The sequence below is a fragment of the Tyto alba genome, unplaced genomic scaffold, assembly GCF_018691265.1.
Source record: "Tyto alba isolate M040663 unplaced genomic scaffold, T.alba_DEE_v4.0 Super-Scaffold_40, whole genome shotgun sequence".
Classification (NCBI taxonomy): Eukaryota; Metazoa; Chordata; class Aves; order Strigiformes; family Tytonidae; genus Tyto; species Tyto alba.
In genome coordinates, this window is record NW_024881316.1 from 21207231 (window position 1) to 21233654 (window position 26424).

The window sequence follows — 26424 nt, forward strand, 5'->3', positions numbered from 1 at the left end:
ATAATGTAGTTAAAAACACCACTCTTAAATCATTCTTGATTTTAATATAATGTGAATGAAGCTTCCTCTTCCTCATGTTCTTCCAGCACATTAAGATAGCTAATTGATATTTGTGAAAGAGGTGTCATTTTTCAGCATTCTGATCAGCAAGAAATAAATATAATCAAAGTATATGATATTATATTGAAAATGAATAATCTACTCCAGAACAAACAAGATAAATATAAATTACATTTTTTTTTTTTCTGCCTGCAGGACAAATTATCTTAAAAATATGACAAGGAGGAGACAAAAAAGAGATAAGGAAGAAATAAAAATCTATCAGTATGTTTTCCTTTCAAATCTGGCAGAGTGGATAATTCACACTGTGTACAACAAACGATTCTATTAAAGACAGATTTGACTCATGCCTTTAATTTCTCCCCTCCCAATCTTTAGGTTTGTAATATATCAAAGGCAGCTCTGAACAGCTGCAACAGCATGAAGTGAACTATATAATGAAAACCTTTAAAAAACAGTCTCTGCTATCTGTAACACTGTATTTGCCCCAATGATATTTCCCCTTGTCTACTAGTCCTCCTGTAACAAATGTCCTCAGAATATCAGGAGCACACACATTAGACATTTACATCCCTCCAGAGAAAGAGTGTCCCTGCCATGACTGGTCACAGGGAGTTGTTGCAACGTCCCAACCAGACATGTTGAGGGCTGGAATCTTCTGAGTCACTTTTTTCTCAGATTTCAGACTCTCTAATGGTAGGACTGTTGCTGATTGTAGGATCAAAATGCATGGCTTTTTACTGACTCTGAAAGGGCAGCAGTAGTTCCTGAAACATTTTCACATTGGCAAAAACTATAAGAAGGTTAATTATTTATTTCAAAAATGACCTGAGTAATACAGCTCTGTTAAGGAGCTCTCTACAAAGTGTTGTTTTCAGGAGCTAATTTCTGAAATAGGAAATGTTAAGAAAGAGGAGAGTTTTAGTTAATTGCACTGAAAAGCAATTTTTTCCTTTGCTAAGAATGAGGAGCTTTTCTCTGTGCTTGTTAATTTTCTGTCCTTCTAGGAAAAAGAAAAAAAAAAAAAAAAGTGGTTTGTGCCAGATTACAGATAATAAGGTTTTTAATCTGAATTAGTTTCCACCTAGTTAGCTACTTCTCAGTTAACTTTAGGGAAGTGTCAGAAGCTAACATTTTCAAAAGGATAGAACTGCTAGCAGAAAACAATTCTAACTAGTTAAAACTTTAAAAAATGTCCTATAGCAGCTATATTAAGGTAGCTTAGCAGCTATACTTACCTTCCCTAAAGGTTAAAATATTAAAATGCACAGGCGTAAGGAATTTGTCTTGCAGTTTTTTAATACATTCACATGCAAAACAGCTTTTTATTTCAATTTTTCTTTTGCTCTACATTTTACATTTTAAGTGTACAAAGTGCCCACTCATTTCAGTGGTTTTACTATTTTGCATCTTTTTTTCCAAGTTTCTTCAGTGTTAAGTGTTAGCAAAGCAAATTAAAAAATATAGGTCTTGATTCACACTATAGGCCTTTTGGAACACTTCATTATACTTTAGATTATATCTTGTACCTTTGGCTATTATTTATGAGAATACCAATTTATCTTGTCTTCATCTGACGTATGTAAGTTAGGAGCAAGTGAGTTAGCTCTGCCCTGTTTTCCCACAGTGAAAGCTAATTTAATTTTTCTGTTGTTTTGTAGATCTACCAAACTGAATTTCTGACTCCATGTTCCTAGGCTAAACAGTAAGGCAGTGGAATGCCTTCCACTGTTTCCAGCTTTAGCCATGCAGCTATATACTTAAAGTCGTCACAAAGTGGAATAGCTAAGTTAAAGTTTGAGTGGATCAAAGCTTACGTGATAATATCCATGGTTTAAATTTTGTATTTCTATGTCCAAGAACACAGATTTTGTGCTGTTGTGATTTTCTGAAAAGTGCTGAAGTTTAGAACAAATCTCCATTTCCTAAGGAGACAGGTCTGATCTGTTATGAGCTGCTGAAGTCAGTAGCCCAACAGTGGTGACACTACCAGAGTCCCATGCTCCCAGGTCCAACCAGTAGTGAGGCTGGGAGGGTTTTATGAACAGGCACACGCACACACAAATACAGTACACAAACACACACACACATCCTCCACACACTCCCACCATGGATGCCTCCACTGGCTTTAGACTACCCAACAACTGGCCCCAGGATCTTCTCCTCTCCCAGTTGCACAGATGGACACAAATGCATCTCTCCAGTAGTGGGCACAGACCTATGACCTCATCAGGAGCCAGTCCCCAGATCTCATGGTCTCCTCAAACATTCACTTGGACCTCCTGGTCCCTTCAGTAACCAACTCACAGACCTTTTGATGTCTTCAGTCTCCAGCCCAGAATTAGGGCAGCTCCAATACCTGGCTCCCAACTCTCTTATCCAGCTCACTGAGTACTGCAGTCTGATGTTTTCACACACTGACATAAGCACCCACACCATGAGCATGCACCCCAGTCTCTCCAGTTGCTGACCCCAGACACATGGCCCCTCTGACCCATGGTCGACTCCCACTGCTGGCATTCAGACCCCACACACATACATGGGCACAAAATAGAGAGTTCCTCATCCAGGAAATTAGTTAGGTATGGAGTTTAAGAAGAAAAAACAGGCAAGTCTGGAACAGGACATGGTCAGATACACACATCAATCAGCATCTGTTTATGGGTCACCAGCATTTTTTATACCATTATCCCTCTATTTTGTTACATTTTTTCCTCATCTGAACATTCCATAACTAGTCTTGGACAATTTTCAAATGCTCTTCCCCTGCATCCCACAATGAGGCCTGGGTCCGTGGGTAGTGACACCCTGCAGTCTGTGAGGTGCCTAGGGTGCTGCCCCTGCTGACTCCTGGTGCGGGGTGTCCCCCGGCCCTTGGGGATGAGGCTCCCCTGGAACAGTTCAAGACAGGGGGAGTCAAGGTGGGGTTGGTGTCCCTGACTGGCACACTGGGTTGCCCCCATCTGCCATCATACCTCTGTGCTCCTTCAGTTGTGTGGAGGCAAGTCTCTAATCACACAGTATAATCCATAAAACAATTTGACATGTTCAATAATTTCACTTGAAAGCAAAATGATTTTTTACACTGTGATGTATCCCCGTAAAATTTTTTTCATCTATTCATTCTCATTTACAAGACAGTCTATTGAGGAAAGCTGTTCCCAGCATAGACTTCAGTTATTTACTTTTATGGGCCACATTTAAAGAATTATTTAAATAATCCTTAGAGAGGGATTAAAGAGAGGTTTTTTAGAGAGAAAAGGCCATTGAACAGGTCATTTAAGAGTAACAGCTTAGTAAAACAGAGAAATAAGGCTAGAAGCTAGTAAGGGTTCTAATTGTGGTAGGCAACTCGAGAAACCAGATGTGGGATACAGTAAATAGGGCAGAAGACTGATTACTTGAAAGAATTTGTCCTCATTTCTGTCTTCCTTTAACACTGCATCATAGACATCTCTTCACTGGCTTCTTTCCTCAAATTTCCTTTATGAATTGATATGTCTCTGCTGGTCAGCAGTACAGATGCAGGTATGAAAGAACAGGGATTTGAAAGGCAGTAGGGAGGGTAACTGGAAGAATTTTCTTGTTTTCTCACAATTTATATCTTCTCCCTGATGGAGAGGAAACAAGGAAAAAAGTAACACTTGAAATAAAAGAAGATCTCAAACCCAATTTTCTCTCCTGTCCCACTATTTGCCTCATAATCCTCACCTGGAAAACATTTTAGGAAGATGTTATCACTTCTTGCAACCATTTTGTACTCTGAACATAGGCCGGTCAAACTTGCAGATCTCATGCCTTCGAAGGATGGTGTTTTGGGATGTCCTGGGTGATGATGTTTCTTTATTTGTCCCTTGATATTTGGACAAAATTTCATCATTGATACACGGACAGCCACAGACTCAGCTACTATGGTTTTAACAATTGTAAATTTGGGAAAATGGGATTCAAGACTGTGAGACAATGGCCAAGAAGTGTAGATATATAAGGAAGGGGAAAAAAAAAAAAAAAAAGTATAGATATACATCTACACATATAAGTTTTAGAAGGATCTCTTCCCTGAAGAATTAATACACTATATTGATACTGAGAAATCTTCTGACTTAATATAAATTGTATTATATGTAAAACAATTTTTTAGATATTAGACATATGCTGATATGAGCAGATTAGCTATTAAAATCATGTTATCACATCCTAATACCCTTGTTATTTTTATAGGTTCCAAAGATATTAGTTTTAAGACTTCATAAAAAATAAAATATTGCCACACCTTTGAATTTTTTGAATACTGTGTTTCGCTCAGAAACACTGTGCTGTCTGAAAAAACATAGGGTATGATTTAATACACATGCACCAGTTTTACAGCAGTATTAGGAAACTAAACTTAATTTCAGCTGTGTTGCTCTGATTTACAGTGATATAAGTGAGGGCAGAATCATTCGTATGGGTTTTTTAAGCTTACATTTTTAGCAATGTAAGCTATCTTATGATTCTGTATATCATCATAGTACCATGATCTATACACAATAAACCTGTCACATCCCATTATATCCATAAGGTAGTGAATTCATATGCTGTTACCCTATATGATGTACTTTTGTTTACTTCAAAAGTGCAACAACATGAAATTAACTGAGATAAATGCAGGTTTAATCAAATGGATCATCTAGGGGTCTTCACGACCATGTGCTGCAACCAGCTACTGTTTGTGGAGATAACATTAACCAAGACCTATTCCTTTTCTTCTTTTTTTTCTCCCAATATTCTCTAGGGAAATCCATACTAAAATTACAATTTCTAATAGAAATTAAGAAGTTTCACTTTGATTTGGTATGTTTTTGTGCTTTCATGCAAACAAGTGCTTTGAAAAAATTTTGAACAGAAAATATAAACTTTTAAGTGTGTGGTGAAAGAAGTTTGACCTTCACAGTTGGTGTGATCAGGGAAACCCTGTTATTTATTCAAAATTAAAAATTAAGGAAAGAACCACAGTTTTTACTGTTTCAGTTTGGTCATCTGACTAACATCCTCTAAGAGATGAGGATAGAGACACAAGTAATAACATAAGTGAAGTAAATGAGGACAACCTGTAACGTGAGAAGAATTACCCTCTTGTCACAAATAAATTTTTCCATTTTAGTATTGTTCAGGGTTGAAGAAGTACACTTCCATAAATGCAATACTGCACATTGAATCAGTAGGTGAGTTGCACATTGGATTGAGATGTGCTGAAGACTGTCTGCTCCTGTCAGCTTGGAAATGTTACTAAAACTAGACAGTCCTAACGCTCTACTATTCTGTCTCCTGACAAATTAGAAACATGAGCAGACTCACCTCAGTTGATATTCTCAGTAGCTCAAAAGTTAAAGCTTAGCTAACGTGCTGGTTTTGGCTAGGATAGAGTTAATTTTCTTCCAAGTAGCTGGGATGGGGCTATGGTTTGGATTTTTGCTGAAAACAGAGGTGATAACACAGGGATGTTTTAGTTACTGCTGAGCAGTGCTTAGACAGAGCCAAGGCCTTTTCTGCTTCTCACCCCACCCCACCAGCAAGTGGGCTGGGGGTGAACAAGAAGTCATGAGGGGACACAACTGGGACAGCTGACCCCAACCGACCAAAGGGATATCCCATGTCATATGACATCATATGCAGCATGTAGAGTTGGGGAGGAAGAAGGAAGGAGATGTTCAGAATTATGGTGTTTGTCTTCCCAAGTAACCATTACACGTGATGGAGCCCTGATGTCTTGGAGATGGCTGAGCACCTACATGCCGATGGGAAGTAGTGAATTATTTACTTGTTTTGCTTTGTCTGCATGTGTGACTTTTGTTTTATCTATTAAAATATCTTTATCACAAGCCATGAGTTTTCTCACTTTTACCTTTCCAATTTTCTGCTCCTGCCAAAAGGGGGTGTGATCAAGTGGCTGTGTGGGGCTTTGTTGCTGGCCAGGATTAAACCGTGACAGACAGGTCTTCTGTTCTATTGGTCTGATTCCTTGGATGACACAGAATTTTTGGTGTTTTATTTCCTTTTTTAAAGCTTGTCTAATGTAAGTATAAAGGGATATTTTATAAAATTATTGGATTTCCATTTCATGTCTTCAAAATTAATTACACTTTCAAGCCCTTTTCCCTTCTTCCCCTGTAACTTCCTCTACTTTGATGGAAGTCTGAATATATTTTCTGTTTTACTACTGACTTCGGATTCCTATTTTGTTATTATTATTATTCCTTAAGTATAGGTAGTGTTATGACTAGAATAAGGTCATCATAGCCATAATTTAGAATAATATAAATGTAATATATTAACATATTTTACCTTTAGGGAATTCTTTTAACTGTCTCCCATACTTCAGCTTTACATTTCTTGTGCTTCTCTGAATTCTTAGAAATTTCCTATCACTCTGAAAATAAACCAAAGATCATAGCCACTTCTCTTGCCATAAATTTTGCCAAAACCTATCCAATACTCAGCTTAAAACCAAGCCACTGTCTCTTCATACTGGGATGAAATTCCAAAGATGGCAATCTGCAGATTGCATTTATAAGAAAACTCTTATTTTTTCTGACTGGTATTTTTAATTCTTTCTTCGTATTTGGAATTTTCTTCATTCTAAGGGAAGCAGTCATCTTTTCAGCTTTATTTAAGGAAGTATAACAAGAGATCTCAGTTGCCTAATCTTTGGAGATAAACTGATCTCTACATCTTCTTGTGGGCTATATGGAAATGATGGTACAGAATACCTTTGTAGGGAAGACAATTGTCAATCACAGTTTAAAAGGATTGCTTTCCAAACCAGTGATTCTCACAAAATGAGACATTTTTTTTCCTGTGATTTGTGTGAGTCTCTTGTTAGTCTCAAAAGACTTTTTTTTTTTTTTTTTTTCCTGAGATGTAATGCCACATCATAGAAAAATGTGAAATCTTCAATGCCTTTTCTTTTTTTCTTCCAGTACTGAGCACTTCTAATAAGTTGGTATATCTATTTCTTTTTCTCTTAGTTGGGTAACCCCCCCTTTGTTGGACACAGTATAAAAGATGGCTACTTCTACTGTGAAAGATGAGAAATTATCAGAAGAGCAGTGTTCTCTCACCTATTTCATACAGAATTGTTCAAAGAGCCCAAATCATAAAGATGTTTTATTATGAGGAATAAAAGTAATGGTAACTTGACATTTTGGTGTCTAACAACAACAGCTAACACACTGAAGAATTTTTTTCATCTCTCACCATGTTAAAAGAATATCTCTTTTCATTACAGCTTTGTTTCCCATCCCTTCTCTTTTGCTCTATGACATCTGGAAATTCTTACCTTCCTCCTAGCAGGAAAGAAAAGCAGGAAGAAGTTGTGACAATAGCAGTAGTTAGTTAACAAACCATAATATTTAACTCAAATAGAATAAGTGGCAAAAGTTTAATTTCTCCTTATTTCAAGAGTACCACATGGAAAACGACTAAGTCTTAGGCCAAACTTAGAATCATAGAGTCATCAAATGGTTTGGTTTGGAAGTGCCCTTAAAGATTACCTAGTTCCAACCCTCCTGCCACAGGCAGGGACACCTTCCACTAGACCAGGTTGCTCAAAGCCCTATCCAACATAGTCTTGAACACTTCCAGGGAGGGGGCAGCCACAACTTCTCTGGGCAACTTGTTCCAGTGTCTCACCACCCTCACAGTAAACAATTTCTTTCTTATATTTGATCTAAATCTACCCTCTTTCAGTTTAAAACCATTACCTCCTCCTCCTCCTATCACTACACTCCATGATAAAGAGGCAATTTGTCTATTCTGAATTCCTGAGTGGTAGAGAGGCAGATTGGGTAGGGCTAGCCTTGGAAGTAAGCATGACAGTGTGTGTCCATGAGATCATGGTATCTTTAAATCAGGTAGTTAGCAAACTGTTATCACAGTATAGAGCTCAGTCTGTGTTCTATTACTTGTTTAGACACTTCATACAAGCAGCTATACCATTAAAAGATGTGAGCTGCTGTAGCTATGATATGTGCCATCCATATCAGGTCTAGCAAGTTCAAAGCTACCTCAAAAGCATAGTCAGACTGTTTTGAAGAGGCTAAATCTCTTTTGACAAATTACCCAAATTGCAATACATACAAGATCTTCTGTAGCTACTTTTGTTTTGAAAAATAGAGTATCTTCAGGAAAGAAAACAGAATTTCAGAGTTGTTACTGTTCATGTAATGACCTGTTCACAGCCTGTAATCATAAACAATCTGAGGAGCTTTCCTAAACAATCTTGTTTTGTAGAAAGTAGACACACTGGTCATAGGCTGACTGTTGTGTTTCTTTCCAGCTAGTGATCATTACTAGAAGGGTTTTGAAGACACTTCCTAAGATTAGTAGTTACATATGAAATCACTTGTCACTACAAATGAACTGGGATATTTGGTTGTTCTGCGTTTCTTTTATTTTTCTTTCCTTTAAAATAGCCAGTAATAATGGCCAAGTGTTGAAATGGCAATTGTCCCAGCAATTACATAATAAAACATGTCACATATCCTTCCTGATTTTATCAGTTTAAACAAGTTTAAGTTTGTGACACTCAAAGTTCTATTCCTGGAAGAATACAAAGTTGTTATGATAAATGACACAAAATAAAAGATCAATATGGAATATGCAAAAAATAACCCTTTGATATTACCAACTATGCAATCGTACATTGGACAGTGACTAGCAAAGCCTCTGTTCAACAAAAAAGATTCTGTGTTTTAGAAGACCACAAAGGAAACATTAATCAATGGGATCATACTAAAAATAGTTCAGAAGATGATATCAACACCTGTTGGACTCTTCCAAGCAGTGAGACTTTGTAATTCTCTTTGGGTTCTGAGTGATACAGTCTCACAAAGCAATCTAAGAATTGACAATCTAAAAATACACATGGTTGTAAAGACTATACTTATGCAGGAATAAACTGCACATATAAAAAATGTCAAACACTATTTAGATTGTAGTTCTGAAGAGGGGAATTCGGGATTAATAAATGATGTAAGCTAGGCATGATTCACAAACATGACACAGTTTTAAAAATATAACAAATATTGTTCTGAGAAGTGTAATATGTAAGTATAGACTGCACATTACAGCCTGAGTTAGAATACTATATTATTATTGTGTACAGGAACAGAAAAGACAGGAACTTGACTATTCAGAGATCTAATGAACATAACCAATGAAGAAATGTGGAAGAAATTGTTTGTTTGGGATTTTTTTAAGCATCAGAAGACCGAGTGGAAACATCAATCATGATATGTACATAAAAAAAAGTCAAGATATGTAAAAATCTACAAAGAGAAAGGAAAGCAATTCTTTTCTACATTCCTTGCAAATAAGCCATAACTGAGGTAAGAAAGTCTAATTTAAAGAAAACCTGCAGGAATAGTGAAGACAGAGTCTGCTGGCATGTAGGGACAGTGGACCTTGTTCCCATGAAAACATTACCAAGGATCAATTTGGTTAAATCTCTATAAGTTACTTTCTTCTTGTGCTAAGGTCAACATTATAACACATAGAGACAGCAAACGTGCTTCATTCCAGGTGATATATCAAAGAGAGAGGAAGAAACTTCATGTTAGGTTGGTTCCTGGTTCTGTAGGATGTCACATGCAGGGTTTTGTCTCCACGACCAGAAGACCCTTTTCGACGAATGACAGTGCTGGGAAGAGATAGATTTATCTGAAAGAGCAGTTCAAGGACATCTTTGCCAACAGACATGATAGTGAGGATGGCATTAAAAAAGTAACCAGCACGTTTCAAGCTGGAACCTTGAGTATTTTATGGTCCAAACATCCATGTTGCAAGTATCTACACTTGTAGGCCTTGCAGTTTGGCAGTCTATATTGCATAATAACTTGCCTAGGTTATTCATCTTCAAGAAAGACAACTAGGGTGGCAACTGTGATATTGAAACAATGCATATAGGGTATGCTCAGTGTGAAAAAGATAATCTACTCTCAAATTAAATGAACTGGGTATAGATGTGTATTTGAGTCTTCATGGTGGGTTAGCACATTATTTAACTTGCTCCCATGCTGTGTTCTTCCTGAGAGCACAGTTGCATCCAAATATTTCAGATCTTAGTTTACTTCTGATCTTGAATATGGGCTTAAAGGCTACATTTAGAATATCATATAAAATGGAATCAACAGTAAAGACATGAATGAGTAAAGATAGCTAGTTAATGAGGAAACTTGATTAATAGTGAAACTACATTAGATAAATTTAGTTCAGAACTTGAATGCTGCATAATAATTTTATGAGACTTCCATATCTTGGAAAATGAAAGCTGTTATCAAATATCCAAGTGGTGGGAAAATAAATCTTATTGGAATTTAGGACAAGTGGGGACATCCTAGGTTAGTGAGGCCAGTTCCACAATGCCACACATAAACAAAAAAACTAGAGTTCACTGGTTTGACCTTAACAATGCTTTGACATGAACATCACTGGTTTGTTTGTTTTTTTTTTTTTTTTTTTTTCTCTTTAATTACATCTACAAATGGAAACAGTGTTTCACTTCAGGAAGAAAGCCTTTGGGAAAAATAATGAGTTTTTAACCAAAAATCTATCCCTGGATGATACTTTTGTCATTAATGTTTAGTAATGTTCCATCTCAAAAATAAGGACTAATCATACTTCCAAATACAACAACATGGCTAACAGTGCTGGTAAATAATAACATCTGTGAAATGAACACATGAATTACAGTTTACCTCATATTAATCTTCATTATTTGTATCCTCTACCATCGATATATTAACTGCTATGTATCATCTAAATTTTCTTTGATAGTTAGGTAGTATTATGGGAAGTATATGATACCAAACATTCCAGAATAATCCAAATAGTTAATATTGTGTTGTGCCTTCTAAAATAGTTAAATCTGAAACAAGACTGAAGAGGAAATTCTTTGAAAGCATGTCTGATACCTAACAATATCCGTATTCTGTGCAGGCCGTGCTCTATATCTTATCTGAGAATCCAACCATATATTAGAATTCATAAATAAATTCTGCAAGAAAGAGGGAAAGGAACTCACACATTGATCGCACTGGAACACTCCATTATTTATCTGCATTTGTTACTATTTTGCTGGCACAGATATCAACTCGCTACAAATTCTTTTTTTTCTGGTATTCACAAATACATCGTAGATTGACATTTCATGATGATTCTGAAGCCTTGTGAATTTGTTTTCTAAATGAGATAAGGTTAAGTGACTTTAAAGATGACATAAAAATAGGAAGGAAATATATAAAATCATATGTCCTTTCTAAAGTATACAATTGTTTTAAGTTATTGATTTATTTTTATTTGATAGTTTTAAACATCATTTTTAAAGAAAATAAAAAATTGGGAATTTTCTGCTTTAAAAAATAAACATGGGTTTAACAGTGTGGCATGCTTTCACTACACATCATTCGCAATTCATGTCCTGGGAACCTAATACAAAAAAGAATGATTTTTCTTCATTTGAATAATTATGCTAAGATATGTGGAAAGAGACTGAACAGAAGAGAAGAGAAACATTCAACAGGAACACATGAGTTTTATACATTCTTTTTTTTTTTTAATTTTAGTAATAATGAAGATAATTATTTTGTTCTTCCAATCAAACTGAATGTGCTAATTGTTGTGCAAAGATTAGTGGTGACATTTGGAATTAATGTAGAACAAAGCTATAGATGTGTGGTGGGCTGACCTTATATGGCTTCCAGACCCCCACCCAGCCACTCTCTCACTCTGCCTTCTCATCGGCATGAGGGGAGAAGAAAAGATGAAAAAGCTTACAGATCGAGATAAAGACAGGGAGATCACTTACCACTTACTGTCACAGGTAAAATGGAATCAAACTGGGGTATATCAGTTTAATTTATTAATAATTAACATAGATTTGTATAGTGAGAAACAAAGACAAATCAAAACAATACCTTCCCCATCCCCATTTTTTTCCTGAGGTTCAACTTCACTCCTTCGTTCCCTACTCTTCTACCCCCTCCCCACTCCCTGCCCTGAGCAGCACAGTGGCATGGGGAATGCAGTTGTAGTCAGTCCATAACAGCTCCTCTCTGCTACTCCTTCCTTCTCAACTCTTTTCCCCTCCTCCTGTGTGGGTTCTCCATGGGCCACAGTTCCTTCAGGGCACATCCACCTGCTCCAGCATTGGGTCCTCCACAGGCAGCAGTGTGGATATCTACTCTGGCCTGGCCCTCTCCAAAGGCTCCTGGAGAATCTCCTGCCCTCCTTATTTTCAGACCTTGGTGCTCACAAGATTGTTTCTCACTCTTTCCCCCATCCTCTTACTCCTCATATAGCTGTGCAGTTTTTGGCACTTTCCTTGATATATTTCCCTCGAGGCACCACCACGGTGTCTGTGGGGCCGAGCCGGGCCCTGCGGTGGGTGGGTTGGAGCCGGCTGGAACCGGCTGTGTCCGGCGCGGGGCAGCCCCGGCCTCCCCTCACAGAGGCCCCCACAGCCCCAATGCCAGACCCTGGGCACCTGCACCTGGTACAGTGTGTCAAAGTACCTGTAACAAATGAGAAAATTGAGTTACCCTTTCTTTTTGTCAATTTCATTAACCTTTGGATTTTTGTTTTAATGATGTCTCATTTCCTTCTTTTAGCAACATATGCAGTGTCCTCATGTATTATAATTAAGCTCTGCACTTTACACATGCTGAAAACTTGACTCAAATGGCATGTGCTTGTTACACCTCAATGTATTTCTACTCTATTTTTTAACTGCTTGTCTCCACAGTAGAAACACCAGACAATGGATGAGAGATAATTGATGTATTCTCTCTTATATTAACATGGCAAAATTCAAAAAGGATATTATAAAAAATAGTGAAGTGACTAACACAATCAAAACACTTGAAAATCTGTATACCATTTGCATACTGCTATGAATGTCTTCTTACTTTCTGGAAGCACTTCCTAGTTCATTTATTATTTTATTCCAACAATAAAGACATGTATTTGTAATATTGAATAAGAAATGAGTGAAATTTAATTATTTGTAAATAAAATACAGAAGCCCTAACTACCAGCATCTTGTTTCAGGGGAATATCAATTGTAACAACTCTTGGTTTTAATTACAGAACAATATTTGGAATAAAATTTTTACATTAATAACACATATAAAGACAACCAAACCTCATCTTTCTTCCTTTGCAGGTATTTCAGGCCAGTACTGTGAAATAGAAATTAATAAGTGTGATTCAGCTCCCTGCTTGAATGGTGCTGTCTGTCAGAATGATGTCAACAGCTATGATTGTTTTTGCCCTGAAGGTAAGCTGTTCAAAACAATTTATTTTTATTATCTTTGACAATTTTCAAAATTGCCTGCAGTCTGCAAAACATCTTCCGGGCAGTTTTCAACACCACTGTTAAATTTTCCTTTCTACGGAAGTTGTTCATTCTTTTCTGAAGTCTCATTTGCATCTTTGTCCAACAAGGCACCCAATGAATCAAGCATGCCCATTAAGTATGTAGACTGATATAAGTATAGGTGATGATTTTTTCCGACAGAACCTCATGATTTTAGCAAAGTCCGAAAGAGTGGAGAAAACATAAAAGAGCAGTACGTGAAATCCATGGAAAATGTAATTAATACATTTACAAATTAAGTATTTTACACTGATGCACTAACTTGAAGCTTTATGACTGAGCATAGCAAGCAAATTACAATGGCCATCATAATGACTAACATTTCTTCAGTACAATAATCTATTAAAACTTTCAAGGACAACAATAATGTGATTTTCAGCACTTTTAGTCTGTTTCTTTAAAAATGCATATTATTCAATGTTATTTGAAGTGTATGAAAAAATGAGTGGCTTAAAGAAAAAAGTAGTTAAAGGAAAAACTAAAATGCTTTAAAACATTTAAAATTACTGTGTTTTTCTGAAATACTTTCACAAATGGGTTTCTTCTGAATATTTCTATGTTTTTTTATATTGGAGTTTTAGTTAAAAAATGAAGACAAGGTTGTGATTTATAACCTGGTACTTTTTTCTGCGTTTTAAACTTTTGGATGCTTATTTGATTTTAATCTTCAAATAAGACTGTTTTGTAAGTATGGACTGATGATAAGTAGATTTCATATCTTACAATATTTCATTTATTTGTATATTTATACAAGTATTCTAGTGGTGATCATCAGTTCAGAAACCCATCACAAGAGATGAAATTGCGACAAATAATTCTCATAAGTACAGCCTCCATCATTAGTTAGCTTAAATTAGAAGCCAACACAGATATTTGAAGGCAGTTGAAAACTACATTTGGAAAAGATCATTCTGCCTGACCAGGTTATAGAAAAAGGAAATCTTGGCATCCACATTGATAATTTTGTGGTTTACATGTTACCTGTGAAACATGGGTCTGATTAAACTCTAAATGCAAATAAGAACTGTTACTGTATATATTATTAATGAACTAAAGGTAATTCTAACGTTTTATGACTTAGGGATCAGTGGAAATTGGTTCCATGGTCAGATTGAGAAATTATGGGAATATGCCTTGCTCTGAGGATGATGATAGCTTAGCATTAGTCATGGTCTTCCTGCAGCCACAGCCTGTGACAGCACTAATGACAGTAATTTTGTCGAGTGACCATGAATTAGAATACATTTACAAGAGCATAGAATGTCAGATATTGGAGAGGAGATTCTCCATCAATTTTAAGTAAAAAAAAGCACCGTTGGACTTCTGAGTTTGCTAAAAGTCACTATGATACAAAAAACAAATAGAGAAAAAGTAGAGAAATAACTACTTGAGAGCTGATTTTTTAAATTACAATCAGATGTCCAAATCCCTGCATCACTTATCTTCATCTTCAATGTTCTCAAAATGGTAGAACATACAGAGATTTTTAAGTCTCTGTTAAGCAAAAAGTTCAACTAGATTAATGAAAATACGGAATCTTAAATGTGTTCTTTCAATTGTTAGATCATTTTAAAGTATATTTGACAGTCAAATGTATTTTTCTATTAATGACAGAGCAGAAGTAGCTTTTAGAATGACTTTTCAATAAGAATTGCAGATAATTTTATTACAAAGGTAAATTGAAAACAATCTATTTTTTTAGAAGGAGACCCCAATATATGTTTTAGAAAAGAAGGCACAGATATAGCTGAATAACATATAGTTCTTTGTTTTTTTTTTTTTTCCAACCAAGGATTTGAAGGTCTGAACTGTGAAATCAACTTTGATGAGTGCACTTATGGCTTCTGTAAAGGCAACTCAACTTGTTTAGACCTAGTTGCAGACTACAGTTGTGTTTGCCCTCCAGGATTCACTGGTAAGATTTATTTTAACTCTGGAAAAGACATTAAGTAGTTAAGCTTTTTATTTTCTTTTCTGAAATTAAAACAAACTTTTTTTTTTTTTTAATTGCAACTTGTTCAGTGTTTTAACATCAATAAGAATAAATTCAATTCAGTGTTCTGTGCTATTGATAATCTGATTTAATTTCTTTACTAATATAATAAAAATTGAAAGCAGTTTATATGCTGTTTGATTAATTGATGGAAAGCAAAACTATTGTAGAACTGTAATGTAGAAAAAAAAGTGTTTAAAAAACACCTAGTCTATGAAAAATAGGTGAGCAATGATAACTATAGCTGGTATTGTTGTCTTCAGATGATTATATCACAGCCTTACTTGGTTGAGATAGAAATAAGAATAAAATTTTAGCAAAATGACACTTCGTTCTCTTCAAGAAAGATGCCATCAGATCCTTAGGATAAATAGCTTGTAAATTGCACAATTATTTGTGTGTCTCACAGGTTTAAGAAAATAGCTCTTGCATCAGGAGCAGTCTTCATGTCCGTACTTTCTGCTAGAAGCAGCTAACAGGATCATGGGGAAATCAATAAAACTGTCTCCAAAAATATGCCATCTTAACAACTAATAAGCTGTGTTGTCAGGGTCTGGAACACACTGACTTTCAGGTGCTGATTTCAGAGATGCAAATGGAGCAGCATTAGTCATAAGTAGTAACAGAAAGACAAGCAGTGGCAGTCTCAGAAATCATAGACAGTTAGTGGGTGTTGTAATAAAAAGCCAAACATACATACAGAGAGCTCAAAATCTGTGATGGCCAATGGAGACAAAAGGAAAAAAAAAAAGAGAGATCTGTCATGGAGGAATGAAAGGTTAAAGAAGCAAGTAGAGCAGTGAAGGATGAGTAGGCAAAATTAAGTTAGAAGTAAATAGAGCATTTCAGGTTGGTAGTAACACCAGTGACATCCAGTTTAGCAGCAGTTCATACATATTTTGTCAATGGTTAAAAACAGGCAGATGGGACATAAGGGATGCAAGATGATACATGGAGATTTAATTTCTGTGAAAGTGATAATAGTTGTAGTTCCCACAGACGTCTGTCATTTTGCTTGATTTGTGCTAACATATTCTAATATTATTCAGTATTACAAAACTGAGTTGTACTCTGTTTCCTACAAAATCATATTCTCCTTTTTTCTTTGATAATTTTCTTTGCTGTCATGAGTTTGCATAGTATACACCTATTTTGTGTCAATCACAAAGATAATGGAGGTGATTACAAAGTATTTGTTCGTATAAATAGAAGCTTTTTTAATGAAATAGTTTTAAAAGAAGGAGTTTTAAAAACTTACTGCTATACTGCAAGGATCAAAATGGAAAACATCTAACTTCTCTATAGTAGATTGCAAACAGTTTAAACTAGGAAATGCAGGAAAAATATTCCTTTAAAAATACAGCTACACATCTGTGGACTATGATGGAATCCACATTACAGAACCAGAACTACAAACTAACGTGGGGGTTTCACAAGGCACCCTGGAACAGGGTATGTTCTCCTTAGGAAGAACACTTTATTCTAGATTCATATTGATGCATTTTGCCAGTAACGTATCTGTTCATCCAAGACAAAAAGAGGTCAGGATGTGTCAACAATAAAACAGTTACCAGTGAGTTATGGGCAGATGTCAATGAATACCTTGAGGCCTATGTTGAAGTCATAGAAGTTCACATGACTGCATAATAGGCCATTATGAAAAGGCTCTATTTTCTCTTGCATTTCCTATGTGAGAGACTTTTCATCATGAAGGTGCTATTGATCTCACTTCATATTGGCTTTTTTTGTGAGACAAGACAGCTCCCACAAGAAAACAAATAAGCCAATCTACTGACTGGAATTGGAAGTGGGGATAAGGATCCTCCTAATTACACTGAATATTTTAATCTGTGCTCATGTTATTTGTATAATAGATGCACAGTTTCCATTGTGGATGTCATTAGGTCTCCTTCCTCCACGCCTTCCAATATCTGCTTCAACCTCCCTAGAAAGAATTCTTGATGCAAAATACTGAATATTTGAGTTTCTATCTTCTAAGAAAAGCAAAGAGTAGTAAAAGAATGTTCCATGTCCTTCTAAGTTCTAGGACTGATGTAAATGGCCCAAGAAGATATTGCCATAATAAAAGTGATACACTAAAAACCTTTTTAAGGGCAAAACAAAACAGAAGATATATAGAAAAATTTTTTGTTTATACAGTTAATATTTAAGCAGTCTAGAAATCCATATTAGATAATGAATGTAGAAAAAACATTAACAGCATAGCCAAAGCTTTTATACTAGAAAACTTATTAATATCTACCCATTTTCTTTGGTGTTATGTTTGACTTCCCAGTGTCCCTCTGGGTCCTACAGGTGACAGTTTCAGTATTCTCAAGGGGTGGGGGTGTTCAGGCCTTAGTCATTATCATCTTGAGCCCTTTCCAAAGAGAAAGGTGATGTTCCTGGTGGGGGTTTATTCCTCCTTAGTCAGGGGTCCAGCTGGAGATATTTTTATACTTTTTCTCATCCATCCTGTATCCTTCTCTTGCACTGCCAGCTGCAGTTTGGCAGTGGACCCCAGCCCCAGTCACACAAAGGGCTATGGTTTGCCAGGCAGTGTCAGGGAGGGGGTGTCACCCCCTCCCCAGTGGAGCCACCCCTGGAGCTGAAGCTGTAACAGGGGAGGCAACAGTCAGCCCCAGTGCAGGAGTTAAACCAACAACACCCAACTTAGGCCATGGCCAGGCTGAGCCCTGCACTGTCAGGTCAGCACACAGCTGGGCCTCCTACCGCTTAGAGCAGACATCATATTTACTGGGCTGCAACAGTTAGCTCAGAGTACATGGATGCACAAGTTAGAAAGTTCATTAGCAGATCTGCTAACTCCCTATCAACCACACCTTGCATTTTTCTGATGAGGCTTGATCAAGGAAGTGAAATTTGAAAAAGTTCAGTAAATGTATAGGGCTGACTTTTTTTCTTTTCAAGTACATTTTTGTTTCCTAACATGTTAAAAGACATTTCCAAATATGGTTTAGCCTTAGCATCTGAGCTGGTTGGGTACAAAAATTATCTTAGGCCTAGTTGTTTGCTTGTCTTGATGTTTACTATCTCTGTGCCTGGCATCACTCCTCTTTGGTGTCAGATGCCTTGTGCATGAACACTCTGCTGGAAAGGCAGTGTTGGATAGGAGGGAGACAGCTGCCTGTTTGAACGGCTTCGGCTCTGGTGCTCCACAGGTGGTGGAGCTTGTTCCTTCCCTGGGAGCAGAGCCAGGAAAAGGCAGTACCATGCATGCGACAAGGAGAAGGCCTAGATGGAGGGAGCAGCTCTCTCCTGCTGAGGAAAGCCAGCAGGACAGGAACACCCAAAACACCTTAGAGAGTCCTGAGAGGAGCAAGGAGTCTTCTTGCAGATTCTGATTGAAAGTACAGTTTTTATTGTTAAAAGGGTGAGCACCTGAGTGCTGGCAGCTTTACGACCTGCTGCATGGAGTTTCCTTTACTCTGAGCAAGACAGGCAGACAGAAAAGCAGCTCCTGGGAAAGACAAGGAAAAGACTTTCTTTCTCTCTGTTAAACCAATGCTTGCTCTCAAATGCCCTCTTGTGGGAGTCAGCATACACAGGATCACTGTAATTATCCCATAGTAAAGAGCTACTGGACAAATGAACAGATGGCAGCACTGCCACCCCCTTCCCTCAAAATGTTTTGTTCGATTTTCTCAATTAGAGGGATTTTAAGAACATCGGGCAGTTGAGATTGGTAAAGGCAGCCCAGATCTGTTAAACTGGCAAGCCTTAGAAATTAGAAGACAACTTGCTCAGCCCATGCAGACTAGTTAGTTCTGGGTATTATCAGAACCTGAAGATAAGTGAAGTAGGGAATTTTGATATTGAACAGTAGGACACATTTAATATCTTAATTAGTAAGATATTAGTTAATTAGTTATATCTTAATTAGTAAGATACCAGCCCACCTGAGTCAAAGCATCAATCAGGTGGGCTGGTAAGGAATTCACCAGCTATACAGAAGGAGGAGGCAATTTTATGAGGTGTTGGTTACTGACTGTTTTCATTACTTGGGTGGATTTTCTCTGCTACTGTAAGTCACTGGAACACAAAGATTTTGTAAGTCAGTATTCTGGAATGAAAAGGCATGGTTTATTAATCTTGAATAAGTGACAGGATTATATTTTGTCCATTGTAAACCCTTACATCTTCTAAATTTTAGAAGAGATTATTACTTAAAAGGATTCCAAAACTATGTACATGTGCCTGTGTGTCAAAATAATCCCTGTGCTAGTAAGGTGACACAAATGAACATTGAGTAGAAAAAACATCATTTCAAACTGATTTTTACTTCACTATTTAGAACTGAATTATGTTGCAATTTATATACATGATATTCTTAATCTGACTTCCTCACTCATATCATGGTCCGTATGAATTCTTTATGTATAACATGTTCCTTGTTTTACATTTTGCCTGTGTCCCTTTCATGGTTATCATTATCATGAGGCAGTATGAATCAACAGGAAAAATCTACCATCAGTCACATGTTGACTTAAGTCTTTAGGTTTTACACATTAGACTAAATAAATTTGCAAGCCTTTTAATATGCTTTCTGAAGATCAAATCTATATAATTTCCTCTGGCATGTCTCATACTTAGAGCTTTAGCAATCCTGTAGTAGCTATTATGGCTAAAAAAAGTGGTCCCTGCAACTCTGAACATTTGAAAACCAAAATTACAAAATGATGTGCAGTGTCTTTTAGCAGAACTCACTCCATCACAAGGCAAAAGGTGATATGTTTTTTTTTGCTTACACAAATCTTTTCTTATGCATTTTTTTTTTCCTATGGTTTTCTAAGCTTTGTTTTCTGTATGCCCTAAAAAGTTGTTCTATTTTAGTCAATTTTTGGCTGACTCATGTTTTTCGTTAGTATCAGGACCACTACACAGTTTAAAATCATTGAGTCACTCCATCCTCCGTTCCACGCTAATCATCTCCAGTCCTGTCCTCAACAATTCAAAGGAAAGACTTGGCCTGAGAAATCTATTGGTGCTTACTATTTTTAGAGTCAGTCACAGATACTCAGTCTTGCTTGCATCTCATGCATCGGATTATTGTTCCACATTAATGGCCCTTACAGAAGCAGCCCAAAAGCCAGGTATCCATTTCTCTAAGGTCCCCTAATGAACAGTTTATATAAACAACATGCCTGTGTCTGATTTATAATCAAAGTGCTAAGGTTTTTCAATCCAACCCATAACCTGGATGCTGAAGACTGAAGAGGGTGGGATGGTTCCTCTGGTTCTTGGCCAGCAGAGCTCTGACTCATAGTAGGCCCATGGTGGCATGAGAGCAAAATGCTGACTGCCTTTTCCCCCGGGTCAACTGGGAGAGTGCTGACGGGCTGCTGGTTTTCAGAACCACTCCAGAAGGCGGGCTGCTGAGGGCAGGCTTCCCACAGTTGGGTGTGCAAACTTAACATGCTGGAAAATAAACATTATCTATGCATACATGGAAATGTATTCAATATGTATTTCTGTGGTTATTAGAGAATGTTTATCATCATGTCACGTCAAAGTGTACCTGCTTCCCCTGGAAGGGATTCAGGTTAGAACACTCAGTGGAAAAAAAGATCAGCAGAGTGCAGAAAAATCAATTTAAGTTTCATCATGCTGCAAATTATATTACATAAAAATGTTGACAAACTAATATATAAAAACTATTGTATTGCATGAAAGAAAAACAAATCAATTATATTTCAGTAGCAATGTTTTTCCAGTCATCTAAAAAATAAGCAAAGTCTCTTTTTTATTGGTGAGAAATCGAATGGCACATTTCTCCAATAGTTTTCCATCCACAAATACTAAGCATGATTTTTTTAAACTAGAAGGAGAATAGTAACAGTTGGAACCTTCTGACAAAAGATAAGTTAATTCTTCAATCAAAAATTTAATTAATTTATATAGGATTTACTTTAGCATTTCTTTACTGGAGGTTTTATGAGATTATTTTTGTATTTCAGTTTATCCCCTTTATTTTAGATATTTTTTTTTTTTTTTTTCAACAATGATGCCAATTGTCATGCATGATATAACATACATAGAACATTGTTGTGGTTTGGGCCTGATCGGCAACCAACCACCGCAGCTAATCACCCTCCCTTCCCCCTCCCCACCTGGGAATGGGGGAGGGATTAGAGGGGTGAAGGGAGACTTGCAGGCTGAGATAAGAACAGTTTAATAATGGCAATAAAATGAGAACAATAACGATGATGGGGGAAAACAAAAAGAGATATATAAACAGGCGATGTACAGCGTAATTGTTCACCACCTGCTAACCAATATCCAGCCCGTTCCCGGCCAGCAACCCCGAGATACCAAGATCCCACAATCGCAATCCCGGAAGCAAGAGAGCTCCTTCCCAACCACCCCTTCTTTATATAGTGAGCATGACGTTCCATGATATGGAATATTTCACTGGCCAGTTAGGGTCAGGTGCTGTGGCCGTGCTCCCTCCCTGCTCCCTGTGCCCTTGCGCACGGGCAGGACATGGAGAGTCGGAGAGTCCTTGAAGTCTCGGCAGCAGCTGAAAACATCAGTGTGCTATCAGCATTCTTCTCATACCAAACCCAAAGCTAAATCCAAAACACAGCACTCATCTAGTCCCTGAAAAGGAATATTAACTCTATTTCAGCCCAAACTAAGACAAACATACATTAACATGTTTCTGGATATGACTGTGTATTTAATTTTAGATAAATTGGAACATAATCATTTAATATGAATAGGCTTGTTTTTTAATTAAAACAAAATAAATGTCATTTGCTGGGAGGCCCTTATCAAATAAAAAATAAAAAATGAAAAACAAACATGTCTAGAAAAACTCATAAGGTGATTAAAGCACACAGAGAAGACTCTGGAAAACACAGTTGAAATTCTTAGTTTTCCTGAGTTACTCTAGCAAATCAGCCAAATTTTTCCTTAAGTCCATACTTTTTCTATAAATATTTCTCTTTTCTCCTTTTTTTTCCATGTGTTTTCTATTTACATTCTAAACAGTTAAGGTCATGAACAACATCATACTATGAATACTTATATGCCAGCACAGTGAGCACAATTTTTACTTTTTACATTTGAGTGCACCTGTAAAATAACATATGGATATCAAGACAAATTTCCACTTTCATCAAGGTTTTTATTATAACTGCCTCAATTAACCTTTTAGGACTAAATTTTCTGTAATGATATGAGCAATCAGTGACTGAACTATGACATAAGAAAATTTACCTCCAGCCAGCTTCCCCAGTGCGCATTTTCCATCTCTCTTCTGTTAATAAATTTGAGACATGGAAGTGGCATCTTACATAAGAATGGTTTTCTTTAGTTTTTTAATAGCAGATAGTTCCTTTTCTGAAAAAAATCCACCAAATCACTGATACTGGAAAAAGTCTATTTTTCAACACTACCTTTGCATTACCAACTAGCACTGCATGATAGGTTTTGATACTAAATTATATTTCCCACTATATACCGGGCTGTGTTTTTAACAAGTGAAACAATTTACCTTTGGGCACCCTCTTATTTGATAGAGCCATACTACAAAAGGTATGACACTATCAGTTTTAGCATGACCCCACTAAGTAGCAGACATATTTGGTGCCATCTTCAGTAACTTGTTGACTTTTTTTCTTCTTCACTCTTTGGCCTTTCACTTTGTCTTGACTTTTTAATTTATTTATTTATTTTTATTATTCTTTTTAAACGCCTTTCTCAATTCTGCAACTCCCTATAACTACTGATTTTTCTATATTTGAGGCATTTTACATATGTTAGGCATTTGTTCTTTGTCCATTTTGGTTTTGCACAGTTCCTATGTTTACTTCACTACCAGTAACTGTCCACAAGTGAGCTGTTAATAGCTGGAGTCTCCAGCACCATTCTACAAAAATACCATCCAGGACTCTGTTCTTTCCCCTGTACTCCTTAACATTCATCCTTATTTTAGGGACATAATTAGTTCATTCTATACAGCGTAACTACTTGCTATTTCTGTTTACATCTTATTAATAAGCATAACATAATGTAATTTACAAAATTAAGGAAGACTAAAACAAATGAGGCAAGATCCACCTAGCCACTAGACAAGTCCTGAAGCCTCTGATGTTAGCTTGACACCAAACCTGTCGCCTGATGCCAATGGCAATGCCATATGTACTGGGCTACAGGGCTGCAGTTGTGGCAATAGGGACATTAACTCCCCAGTTTGACTCACTTAAACAGTAGGTTGACTAGAGACTATTGCTTGCCTAGATCTGAGGAGTCCTGAGGAAGGAAGGAAAAACTGTTAAATGCAGAGTGATGATTTTGAAGCTGTTAATATAACATATATAAGTATATTTTTTTTCCTTGACACTTTTGCAGTCAGGCAAGAAACAGAACAGCATAGATTATTTGCTCTGGTAGCAGACACCTGACAGTCAGTTTTCCTAGGAACCTCCAAGGATGGGACATACACATTTCATATGATGACAGTGTTGCTACAGAGACCAGCTGCCTCAGGGTGGGCTATTGCTGTCACATAAATATATCTGGCACACAGAACTGTCTTGATGTTTTCCCAGCAGAGACACATAGAAGGCTACAGGATGAGTGAATTGATTCTGGAAGTCTTCTAACAACCTGTAGATTGCTGGTTGTATGCTCTACATTAGGTCTGTGTACCAGAAGGCAGTTAATGTTGCCCATTAACCACCTTGTACTAAACCTAATTACTTAGTTTTGATTAAAGCACACAATGGATCCAAAAGCATTCAATACTGATCTGAATGCATGTGGAGAAGCCAGAATTTCACTGACATTTTTTACTAGTAGTAATCACCATCAGATTTAGAAGTTTATATTAAATATTTTACTTAATTTTTTGTCTTCAACTTCAAGCTATTGCGTCTCATTACCTTTTCTACACAAAATGAAAAAGTTTTTTGCTACCCAAGTATTTTCTCTTTGTAAAGACACTTACACACTGTAATCAAGTCACTTCTTGTTTTTGTTTGTTCTAAATGAAACAGATGGAGCTCTTTAAGCCTTTGCCGACAGCATGTTTTCTTTAGTTGTTGAATAAATTGTGTAGCTTTGCCTGCATCCTTCCCACTTATTTTTAAATATAGAACATTGAAGCCAATGTTTTATGCAGAGGTATTTTACACATCAATATTCCTTCTTGTTTTTTTTAAAATACATCTGAGAAATATTCTTTTTTTCTCACATCACTGCAATAGAGCTTATATGTTAAGGACTTCAGCAGTCCTTTTCACGTCACTTCTGTTGTTTCCTCACATACTACTCAGCTACAGTTCAGTAGCTATAACATACATATCTTTTTCTTTTCTTGTATCTGTCAGCTGCAAGTGACCAGAAGTGACCTGCAGTACCTTGAAAAATGTACTGTTTAACTAAACAAAAGTTATCACAAAATTTCAGTTAGTGCATATGCTTGCTCTCCTGTGGAAGGGAGATACAGGCAAGGAAGTGAGAGTGGAAATACAGTCTGTTTAAAAGTCAGTGATGAAATAAGAGTAAGGGCTTTTCACATTCACCTACAGAAAAAGGGGCTCAGGGAATATGAAATGGCTTATTTATCTCATTATGATTTTCTCATGAGAAAAAATTGAGCAGTGAATATAGGTTGAGTGTGCCAAAAGCTGTACTGCTGTCTTTGTAAGAGTAGGATATTCCATCTGTATTTTTAACCATGTACATTTATTTTGTGCATGATGAATGTATTTGTCTCTTCTTGCTAGCGTTAATATTTTTATTCTCTGCTTCTCTTGCCTACTGCATGCCTGGACTCATCTCTGTTCTGTCTGACTAATACAGAAATGTGTTTTGATGGAGAGACAGAGTGAAGACACAGATTTGGATAGAAGCAGTAGGTTCCAAAGTGGGAGTTCTGTTATCACACACCAAGTAACTTAAGACCTTTACTCTACCATGAGGCAAAGGAAATTTCCAGACAGTCCAACTCACAACACAAACATAAAATCCTTTAGACCTTCTTAAGTGTTATAAACAGTGTGTGTTACCTATAAATTATATAATCATAACACTAGAACAAAACACTAAAGATCATCTATTCCATCTTCATCTCAGCAGAAAACATATATTATGCTATATAATTTCTCACCTATGTTTGTATCACCTTAAATAAGTCCAACACCATTCCTTATTTCCCCAGGCAATCTTTCCAGTGTGTTATTATACTGACCATTAGAAGAAGTTCCTTATTGTCTAATCTGACTTTTGCTGCAGTTTAAATGCATTACTTCTTACCCTGTCTGCTATGAACATGGAGAACTAAAGACATTTGTAAAAGCCTCTTCTTATTTTATGATTGTCATTGCATTTCTATTCAATTTTTTCTTATTTGGGCTTTATAACCCCATTCATTTTGTTTATCCTAAGAAGTCATGCTTCTAAGTTCTTTGTCATTCCTGTCATGCTCATCTGGGCTGTCTTCAATTGGTCCATATTTTTCTTGAATACAGCTCACTCCACAGTGCAAAGCACTCCAAACTCCTCTTTAATCCAGCTAGATGAGAATGGAAGGATTACTTTATGATTCTAACTGACTATGTTCCTTTTTATATATCCCAGCACACTATTTGTACTTAACCTGTGATTTGCTGTATAATGATATCTTCCACTTGTTCTGCTTGGATAACATTTGTTATTTCAAACCCTATCTCCAATTTGTCAAAATCTATGAAGAGTTCTATTCCTATCCTCTAATATACTTTTTTGTGTTGTCATCAATAAACTTACTCTGCTGTTCACCATCCAGAATGTTGTTGAAAAAATTGGGTAGAACTAGATGGACAATAGACCTTTTTCAAAATCTGTGCAATTCATTTATCCATTTCGGTAGTAAAACCACTGATAACTAATGTATGAATATGGTTTTACAACAATTTTTACTCATATGACAATATTCTCTTGTAGTTCA

General features: G+C 36.6%; 1 protein-coding gene across 1 annotated transcript in view; it reads left to right on the forward strand.

Moving 5' to 3' along the window:
• EYS (eyes shut homolog) overlaps positions 1-26424 on the forward strand; it is a 1055438-nt gene that overhangs the window by 345652 nt on the left and 683362 nt on the right. Inside the window, exons 14-15 of the mRNA XM_033002767.2 lie at positions 13262-13375; positions 15267-15389. Coding sequence (XP_032858658.1) covers positions 13262-13375; positions 15267-15389 — 237 coding nt within the window. The remainder of the gene's footprint in view (positions 1-13261; positions 13376-15266; positions 15390-26424) is intronic.